Consider the following 10,832-nt stretch of genomic DNA (forward strand, 5'->3'; position numbering starts at 1 on the left):
GCGTTCTAAACCATCGGCCAACGCAACTAGAACAGGTTAGCTCAGCCCCAGTTCGCGCCCGTTAGGTGTGTCGATATAGGATCTGCCTGTGTTGGGTGTGGAAGTAGGCTTACGGCTAGACAGTTTCTGTCAGACGTCACAGGCGTGATTAACGCACTACAAGCGGGCGTTAACACATTCATTATCCTAACATTGCATTGTCAGACTCGTTTTTACTTTTTCATCGGAGTGCAGTTCGTCTACGCTAGACCACACCGAGAAAATACCAGCCCGACGTCGAATGCCTGCGCGCATTTCTCCGTTTTGATGCGCGAGAAGCTGGACTCCACTGCGTTCCCTGCGACATCAAAGCAAATTGGGCGACGAAAGCCTACAAAACAAACTGTTTCTTGGAAAGGGCTGCGACGCTAAAGCAACCACGGAGCGTTCAAGATTTGATTCAATTCAGTAAAGCTTTGTAGAGGGCTAGTTGGTCGTACATACTGAGACTGCGGAGCGCTACAACCAAGACAAGGGAACAACACCACGTGTCTCGTGCTGTTCTTATGTGGTGTTGTCCCCTTGTCTTGATTGTAGCGCTCCCCAGTCTCAGTAATTCAATTCACTTGATTATATCCCTTCGTACAAACTTTCGAAAGTGAGCTCTCTCTGTGAGTCGCTATTGCTACATGAAGAGCGGGTACAAGCATTCCTTCGCCTGATGTGCTGCGGTTACAATTAATGCATGCACGTAGCCGGGGGGGGGGGGGGGGGGGGGGGTGACGACGACGAAGCTGCTCGCTTCCTGCTAAATAACCAAGCACTCATCCAACCTCCTCTCCCCGGACACCTAATACAATACAATACCTTGCCCCCTTCTCTGCTACGTGTCATCTACAATGCTATGTCTGGCGTCAGGTCCTCCACAGCGAAATATCTTCAGAAAACACGCGGAAGGACGACGAAGAGCTTGGATTAATTAATGACGTCACCAGTGACGCCATCCGCTCGTTTCGTACACGACGCACGGCGTATTTTCCACCTTCCGGCACTGCGGCCCCAAGCGCAGGCAGGTCGAAACCGAACATGCACCCAAAGTGCCTGCACGGTCTTAACCAGCTGACTTAATTTCTCTTTTTCCGCCTGCCACTTTCTCCCTGCACCTGCTCCAACAAAGCGAGGTTTAGTTGTGTACCCTGAATGGAAAAGTTACCTCTACTCTTTTCCTTCCCTCATAACCTCGTTTTATCTCCCTCTTTATTCATGAAGTTTGTAGTAGTAGTATTTTTATTTGGCCATATAATACAATATGCCCTCGAGGTGAGGCAGAAGGAGGAAGACGAGGCAAATCTCCTGACGAGGCCTACACCCCGAATAATACATCGAACAGTGGCCGCATGAAAAAAAAAAACACTTTCAAAACAAACAAGAAAAGTTATACGATAGAAATCGCAAACACTGAAAAAACGGCCTACACATCGAACTCCGAAACTATGCCTGGTCCCGAAAGTGCGGAAGCTGTCACGTCGCTCTCTGCTGATATCACAGTTATCACTAACAAAGATAAAAAGCAGGTAGTCGTCGCTCGTAAGTTTTTTTTTTTTTTGTTCAGTCTCCATCCTTTCGCGCTCCTCTTCTGCGATCGGAGTTTCTTCAGCGCAGAACTAAATTAAGATTACAGTCGATCACCCGCAGGGTATGACGAGCGATCAGCGCTAGCTAGTGGGGCACCGGATGGCCTTACGAATAACTGCCATTGCCATGACTGCCATTGCCACTGAGCAGCCAGTGAACCATGACTACCATTGCCATGACTGCCAGTGAACAGATGTTCATATCACCATTTACTTTTTACGCCCTGAGGTAACAAACAGTGCTAGAAAGCACGCACGCAAATATCCCCAGTAACCAATGAATGATTTGGCGGATTCGTGGCTGAGGAAAAGTGTACTCCACATCACGGTCTGGGTTAGGCCTTCCGGCTAGAATTAGAGTGTCCAAGTTTGCCTTCGCCAGGGGGTGGAGATAAGGGTTGATAACCGTACTGGGTGGTCGTGCCTGGGTCGGCAGCTTTTTGTGTATGCAGTTACTTGTCTGTCGTTTTGCTTCCGAATGGGGCATGCGGACGGACGACGACACCGACGACGCGAAACTGAGGGAACTAGGCTAATCGAGCGAGAGCCAAGTAAAAAGTTTGAGAGCACTACCAATAACTGAGAGCGCAACTCACAGATGGCGCCACCGTCTCCTCGGCAGACTGTGCCCCCGGTAGTTTCGTGCAACTGTTGGGATGAAAGCCACACAACACCAGCGCTCTCACCTGTCTGCTAGGGAGTGCTTCCGTTGCGCCGCTTCCATAGCGTTGAAGGCGGAGCCGAGGAGGATGGGCGACTGATGATGCTGCTGCTGCGACTGCCGGGCGGCGAGCAGGGCGGCCCCGGCGTTCAGCGAGGCCAGCAGCGAGGCGGGAGACGCGGCCGCCGCTGAGACTGCTGCCTGCTGGTGGTGGGCCGCGAGAGGGGCGCCCTCGGCACTGGTGTCACAGTCGGCCCCGGAGGCAGCGGACAGGCCATCCGCGGGGCTCTGGCCCGCCCGCTTGGCCGCCGCGTCGCCCGGGAGACGATCGCCGCGGAGGCCGCCGCTGCTGCCCAGGGACTGCTGCTGCTGCACAGAAAAAAAAAAGGAAATAATTCAGGCTAGAACGCAAAGAGCTTATTTATTTCACAGCGAGAACTGTTTCTAGAACAGTTTTAGCACTGGAGCAGGGTCGCCCCGTACGGCTTGGTCTGCTCAGCGCGAGAAGGCGCTGCAAGTCTGCTTAACCTAGAGTTACGATATAGGCCTTATAGTGACTCTGACTTAAACTAGTTTAACCACGGGTGGAACTGCCGCATTCTTCGTCCCCTTGATCCGAGATTGCGCTTATCCAGGAAGGGTAAGCAGGGGTGAATTTTATTTGCTCACACGTACGGATGCCTCATGTGACGCTATTGCAGGAGGGAACAAAACATAATAACGCGATTTACAAACACATCCATGACAATAAGTAGCACATAAATTATCTTGGAAACACAGATAAACCTTAATTAAAAAAGCAATTGGTTATAATTGGCAGCATCTCCAACCACACATCTCCACCCGCGCTAAAACTTCTCATAGTTCTACGGGAAACTCATAGTTCTACGGGGCAACTCTAGTTAGATTCCCGGCTGTCAAAAGTGCAGGCCGCTATGAGGCGCTGCCGCTGTCGCGGCCGCTATGAGGCGCTGCGGTTTTTTTTTTTTTTTTGCTCAAATGGGAAATGCATATGCCCAGGAGTGTGTATACATCGCGCAGCTGCCCCTGCAAATGGAAATACGTTTGCTGCGATCCACGGTTTCCCACGGGAACAGTTCGGGACAGCTTCAGTCTCATTGTCGACGCACCCACTCCGCACGACAGGAGTGCAAAAGTTACCAATTCTCCTACGAGAGCAATGCAGCTTCCTGGCACACGAATGCACCATGGCTACGCGCAATTTTCTTTTCGTCTCCTATACAGAATGCCCTTTTAACGTCGCGGTCTGCTAGAAAGCCAATAACGAACTCTGCTTCTCCGACTATACGCTTTCGCCACAGTCGCTCGGGCGCAAACGTGAATTTTTCATGCCACGCGTTCCCATCCACGCGGCGTCGTCTTCGCAGATTGCACGGTCGTCCCTAAGCGCGGTGCGCACGCGGAAAGAGACAGCGCCACGCGAAGACAAGCGCTGCAGCGGGCCACCGTATAATAAGCACGCCTGTCAATACACTTCACTCCCGCCCTAAGCCATCTCGCTCTGGCTTTTCCGCGAGAACAGACGCTCGCGCGGTGTCGACCTCATGCAAGCTCGCCAGACACAACGAGTTAAGGCGCTCGCGACTCAAACGCCCGAGCACGACGCGACACAGAGACACGCGCGCTATATAGCACGTGGTGTCTCTGTAGACATTGGCTTTGCGCGTGGAGGACCCGCCACTTTTCGAGCGCGTCTAAAACAAACAGGTGGCCAGCACTCCTGCCAGAACACCGACGCGGTTAAAGGCAGAGTTAAAAAAAAAAAAGCTGGGAGTACCTCGGCGACAGGAAATAAGGAAGGAAGGGGGGAGGTTTCAGCGAGACGCGATCCGCTGGCGGTTATAGTGAGCGACGTTTGCGAGCGCACACAGGCTCGTCTCACCGACGCCCGTCAGGAGAAAGCGTTCTGGCCGCTCGTCGCCGGCGTTAAATATTTACGAAGCGGTAAAAGGTAAGCGCGACACAAGCGACGTACACCGCACTTAGCGCGTCGTGTTCGGAGAAGGAGCAGCACCAGTTTCGAGTTTGGTTGTATGAGAGCGATGAGAGAGACAGCGACTCCAGCGCTGGCGTCAATTTTTCCGCGCACTGAGTCGTGAGACGCGCGTGACGGGTTGTCTGCGGTCCGGACGTCTTGCCTTCCAGTGCTGACTCGCCACTGATGCTCTGATACGCTGTTCGCGGTGGACAACGCGCGGTAGCGCTCCTGTTCGTGGAGCGGGACAGGAGGCGTCTTCTTTGTTCGCAGGTGGCGTCGAGGCAAAGTCAGCCGTGACTGATACTTGGGAAGAAGGTGTCAGTGCATCAGCGTGTCGAAGTTGCCACCGATTACAAAGGTGGGCACTAGTACTTGGTTTCGGTCACTGTGCAGCCGCAACAAACAGATAACGAGACATTACCCGCATTCCCACACTTTGCGCATGTGCATTCAGAGGCCGATTCTATTGTAATAATAGTAATAAGAATAATAATTGGTTTTTAGGGAAAGGAAATGGCGCAGTATCTGTCTCATATATCGTTGGACACCCGAACGGCGCCGTAAGCGAAGGGTTAAAGGAGGGAGTGAAAGAAGCAAGGAAGAGGAGGTGCGTTTCTATTGTAAAAAGTCAAATCGAACTTGGATATGCCAGGTAAAGCTTGCTTCTCAAATGAATGCTCCTGGCGAAAAATCCATTTTGCGGAGATCGAATACACGTTTCAAAGAGACACGATCGCACATAGCGGCTCGACGCCGTCCATATTGGTAACCACAACCACAAGAGTACTATCTGCGACTATATATGTGTGATGCATCAACGTGGTGCAAAGAATACGACTCCAAAACTCGGCGATATGTTCGATATAATAGACTTTCGTATATTAACTCTAATGTATAGTTAGACTTCCTCGATCCCCCTTCCACTCAGGCTATAATAAAGCGCGGAATATTCACATATCCTATAAGAAGCCATAGAGATAGTCTGGGATAAGAAGAGAATGGGTTCACACATATGTTTCATCGGTGCCCCCTTGAAATGTTCAAACCAGCCCCGGAGTGCAGGCTTTTCACACCCACTTCCATAGGCAGCCGGGAAGAGCAATCACTTGAATCATGCAGCAACTGGCAGACAGCGAGCACCCTTCGTAGCACAGCTGAGCGGCTCAAGGCACTTCGAGCAAGACAGAAGCGTCATGCTGCCTCACAGCAGCTCCCCTGGAACACAGTCACCTATCCGAAGAGTCCGATCGTACAAAACGCTTAGAAGCGAGCCAGTTTCCTCATGGAATCGAGCATATCCTTCCGGGGCGCGGAGACCCGCGCTTAAGTCCCGTCACGTTTCTCGCATTAGCGGGGACGTGGCTGCGAGTAAAAACAAGGGGAAAACGCCACCGAGGCGCGCCCCTATAGGTCTGCACCGAAGAGGAGCGGCGGCGCATACGGCACGCTCCTATAATACAGCCAGGACCGGCGCTGTAACATGTTGGCTCACGTGCAATAAGTCCGCGTCAGTGATTCCAGATAGCGAGGTATGTATACACAGCGCGCGATGGGCCCTAGCTATAGCTGTCACTGAGCGTACTGTGCGTGTGGAACACACATCCAAGCGCCGCCCCTCGAAGTCCAAAAATACCTGACCGGAAGCTTGCCTTACGCAATGCGAAGGCAATGCAAATAGGGCTCGCCGCTCCTTCGCTTTGCATACAGCCAATGGACGCAAAGCACGCGGAGGACTAACAGGACTGTTAGTCCTCTACGTAGGGAGAAAGGCGTTCTCTCTATTCCAGGACTTGGGTTTTGTTAAATGTCGAGCCGAAGTACTAAGTGGAGCAATTTCGCTTCTACAAATGAATTTTTTTTTCGCTCGCTCTTACATTCCTTGCCCTTCGCACGTGCTTTTACTATCCGTTATTGTTTCACTTGTTCACTTGGGTTCCCGAATATATGCCTTGTAGAGAGGGGGTGGAAGGGGGGGGGGGGGGGGACGTATCCTTCACTTCATATACTGTCAGAGCCTAGCTTCCTTTTCAAGGATCTTTTTTTTATGGGGAAGTTTTTACTAACGAAACTCACTGAAAACTTGACTGGGTACTTCCCATCATAACATAATGCGCGGGACATGCGCACCTTTTCGAAAACAATACAGCGAAGCGAATGGAATGAATGTCAAAGCAGAACCTCTCACTGGCTGTTTACTGATAGGTTCCACATACTACCCGAAAGCATAGCATAAATGAATAACCAAGCTCGGCATTCAGCAGAGCTGCTAGTCCCAAATCACTGGACCTTTTTCCCCATATTGTTTCCTTTTTAAGTACAGAGAAGAAAATATCTTAATCTCTATTTGACGACAGAATAAAACTCGAAGCTCTACTGTTTTCACCCAGTGCATGTTGCGACGGTTTATGCTAAGAGAACGGCACCGGACCCATACTCACTTTCGATGCTGCTTCAGGATTACCTCAGCCCACCACTCAAAAGAAAAAAAACAACAGTAAAAACAGGAAACCAACAAAACACTTGAGTCTCAATAGTCATTAAGAGGTGTGTGTGTGTGTGTAAAGGGTGGGGGGGGGGGGGGGGCGAAGTTAAAGCAGGAACTAAGTGACCAGCGGCCGCTCTGGACTCTGGTGTGGCTATAGCGCCAAGCCTGGTTTACCTTCGGCTTAGGTGCACGAACAGATCGCCCTAATCCAGTCTGCCCGCAGGCCCCTGGCTCATAACCGCGGGGACGGCGGCCCTCTCAAAGAGAAGGCGCAAGGGACTGTGCGAGAAACCGCAGACAACCATTACAGGCTACCGAGCGATCCTGTCGCGGATAAGCTCGAGTTTCGGCAGCCGCCAATGGAATGCGCGCACCCTTTATTGTTTGCCGTTATCTCGAAGCTTGCCGACAAGACTGCACTCTGGGACGGCCTGATTTGCGAGCTGGACGCGAGAAGTGAATGCAAAGTCGAACTTTTCTGATAAAAATCTGCCTTCCTCTAACGAAGAAATACAAAATCCCCTTCGGCTCTCACGCTGCGATTACCAAACGTTGTTCTGCGTCGCTAAGAAAAGTGCGGGTAAGTTGGGAAGCGCTACACAGAGGTGCGATTTGCGGAGTCGTTCGTTTTAGTCGCAGCTGCGAGAAAAATCGGCTTTACAAAGGCCGCTCCTCCTGCAACATTTGTCTCCTAACTGACCATTAAGATTCCAGAATTTCCCGGCTACTGAAAGTACGCGTATTTATAGCATTGCGCGTCTTGCCAAGTAATCTTAAGCTTGCACACTCATTCCCTTGTGCAGCCTGTTAAATAGGGTTGCCTCGACTAACAACTAATAGGTAAACACAAACGGGCTTTTCGCCATTGGAATCAACAAAAAATTAAGCTGTAATCCGACAGTAATGGTTACGGAAGATTTTGTCCACTGGCGTAAAAATGGGTAGGATCTTATAAGGTAGTTAAATCCTACCTTTTAAAGTAGTTAAAGCATGTTTTTAACTTGATTCACTCATAGTTTTTCTTTGCTGTGTAGTGGGCACGTCTGGCGACGATATTACACTCAGGTTAAGCTGATTTGATCTGTCGGTGCCGCAGATGGAAGTTGATGAAGACAACGATGTGGAATGCACAGCAAGAGAGTGTGTTGTAGTTTAACACGAGGCGTGATCGGCTGCGGCGGTAGCATAATGATCTCGTGCAGCAGCCAGCGAAGCTGATCTGTTTTGCGCCGCCGCGGGTTCTAATCCAAGTGGCGGCCATATTTCTTTATTTACTCAAGGTCAACGCTTCAGTGACGGCCCGGCTTTTGTAGTTTTGGTCGTGAAGTAGAGCTCTCGCACTAAAAAGTATACAAGAGGAATATAACACCGGAAATACGGCGTCCGAATACTCCTTTGGGGTGCTACCACCAGCCATTGAATGTTACACTACCTCCCAACAAATTCCCGGAGCTCATCAGTCAACCTGACTTTCGCCTTCAACTATCTTTTATTCATGCGAACTCTACATCTTTCCCTGCGGTATCCAATTCACCGGATTGCGTGCTTACTAACGCCCAGTTCCTACCTTAAACTTCGGCTGAAATACCTTCAACTTGAGTATGTTCTTTAAACTCTGTTTCTCTCTGTCAGTCGCAGTTCCCATTTTTTTTTTTTTAACCGCTGCAATACCCCAGACTCGAACGCAGAAGGTATCCCCTCCGGATAATGGTTTCAGCAAAAAACCCGAGGTTCACATCGGGAGACAACATACCTTTAATCATCCGTCTAGATCACACGCCATGGTCCCCGCATCTTTCTGTAAATAATGCTAGTTCTACAGGAGAAGGCGGGCCTATATCATATGGCGCGGGCCTGCTAAGAAAATCCGGAAATCGAACTAATAGCTCGCTCAACGACTGAGAGGTGGGAGCCGGCTCTATCGAGTTCAAACCTCGGGGACCAGGAGCAACTCCTCGAGAGAGCACCGGCAGCAGCGACAGCCAACGAAGTCCCGGATTAGTGACCCCCAACCACAACAATTCCTCTCCCAAACTGTTAATTGAACGTTTTCACCACCACCACGTATGTAACGCTCTTGTCACCAAACGTCGTGTCTTTTTCAGGCATATGTTTACTTCCACCAATGCCGAATCGCAGGATGATTTCAGCAGTTTTTAATTTAAAATGATTAACCAGTAGTGACCAAAGCAATACTTGTCGCCCTTCGTTGAGACAAAGGCCATAGGACAAAAAAAACAACAACCGAAGAACGGGTGCACCGAACGGGAAGCCAGGTCAAGGTATATAGTCTTTGAAGACTATAGCAAAGAAAACACGCTGGTCCAGCCACCTGTACGCCGAGCGGCTATGCAACCGAACATAGGTCACGTGATGAACACATGCATTATAGGCTTGTGCGAATAGTGCTTTTTTGGTTCGAAGCGAATTCGAAGCGAATAGTAATTTTTCTCGAATAATTTCGAAGCAAATACTTCGGATAGTAGCAAGTGAAGAAAAATAAACCGCGGAGGGCTAAGGTCTGGGATTTATTCAAGGAAAGTAAAGAACTTGATTATTTACAAAAATTTACAAATTTTCGTGCAAAAACACTAGCTGTTCCATATGCTGGGGTTTGAAGTGCTCCCTTCTGCAGCTTACAACGGCTCCCGCAGCCGAAAAAAGCCTTTCAGTTCTTGTCCGGGTGGCTGGTATCGAAAGATACCTACGGGCAGCTGCAACCAGGGTTGGGTAAAGGTGGCTGCCCTTGCTTTTCCATCACACAAGGGGGTCTCCGGACTGGGAAAGAAGGGGGGGCCTTTAAGTACACAGCAACCTCATCCGAGGTTGTACGGATTGACTGATGATGTGCATGCGAACTGAAGTGTGTAAAAGCACTCCACACAGAGTCCCCTGATGGGTTGGGCCTGCAGAGCAGGTGCTGTTCTCACTTGTTACTGTACCATGTTGGTCAACCGGCACAGTCTCTTCTGCTGCGTTGTGAGTAGAGTGAACGCCCATTGCTTTGCGGGTCGTTGAGCATAACAGACATCTTTGCATCGAGAATCGACCAACATTGCCAATGCAGGAAGGCGTGACGTCTTGATATCAGGTAACCTCATCTTGATGCTACGCAAAAGGCTTGAGGCAAGCAACGCTGCCTCACCACCTCCGAAACCTGTTCAGCTAGAACCACCTCGGTACACTGCAACAGGGGAATGACTTGTGACAGCGTGGGATATCTGTCCTCAGACAGTTCAGTTGTGGCATGGTCAAGTGGCTTCAAGATTTGCACTGCTGCATGCATAAGCTTCCACTCACTTGTGTTCCAAGTATTGAACTGCATCAGATTCTGAAAGTTCTACAGTGATGACCGTACAGAGCTTTACGAGCCTGGCCATCATGGCATGCTCACTGTTGCATCGCGTCGGCACGTCTTGTATAACCTCCGAAAGGGTCCAGCTGCATGTTTCTCTGAATTTCCTGAAGCCGTCCTCGGGCCTTGGCACTGCGTTCGTATCAAGCCACAATCGTTTTGGCCTTAGCACAGAGCTGCAAAAACCCTTACACTCCTCTTTTGGAATCACTGACACCCAACTGAAGGGTGTGTCCGAAACACTGCACGCTACTCCAGGACGACCGCGCTACTGCAGAAGTAAAGTTCCTTCCATTATCTGTAACGACGAAGATCGGCACAGTATCGTGGGCTGGAAGTTCCCACTCCTCGCGATGACACCTGCGATAAATAGCTCCATGTTTTCTGCAGTGTAAGAGTTAGTGAAAGCCAGTGCATGCTCGTGTTGCACGAAGTCCCTGTCCATGACGTGACAAGTTACACAAACGTAGCTGTCATTTGCCCGCGATGTCCAGCCATCAGTTGTGATTGAAAGCGACTCCACTCCGCTTGCAAACATGTCCGCGAGCTTCTTTTTCACCTTCTCTTTGCTTGATGCGTAGAGTTCCGGAATAATGGCTCTCGAGAACGTTATCCGAGACGGCAACGCATAATCCGGCATGGCGAACTTCATCATGTCGAGGAAACCCGGTTCTTCGGCAACGTTGTAGGGCTGCATACCACGAGCTACGAAGCGAGCT

General features: G+C 50.3%; 1 protein-coding gene across 2 annotated transcripts in view; it reads right to left on the reverse strand.

The window, feature by feature from the left end:
• LOC144121464 (uncharacterized) overlaps positions 1 to 10,832 on the reverse strand; it is a 400,927-nt gene that overhangs the window by 260,999 nt on the left and 129,096 nt on the right. Inside the window, exon 2 of one of the 2 annotated variants that reach the window (XM_077654676.1) lies at positions 2,300 to 2,640. In XM_077654676.1, coding sequence (XP_077510802.1) covers positions 2,300 to 2,640 — 341 coding nt within the window. Of the gene's footprint in view, positions 1 to 2,299; positions 2,644 to 10,832 lie in introns of both variants that reach the window. The other variant, XM_077654675.1, reaches the window with a different exon arrangement.

This window comes from Amblyomma americanum, chromosome 2, assembly GCF_052857255.1.
Source record: "Amblyomma americanum isolate KBUSLIRL-KWMA chromosome 2, ASM5285725v1, whole genome shotgun sequence".
In the NCBI taxonomy this organism is placed as follows: Eukaryota; Metazoa; Arthropoda; class Arachnida; order Ixodida; family Ixodidae; genus Amblyomma; species Amblyomma americanum.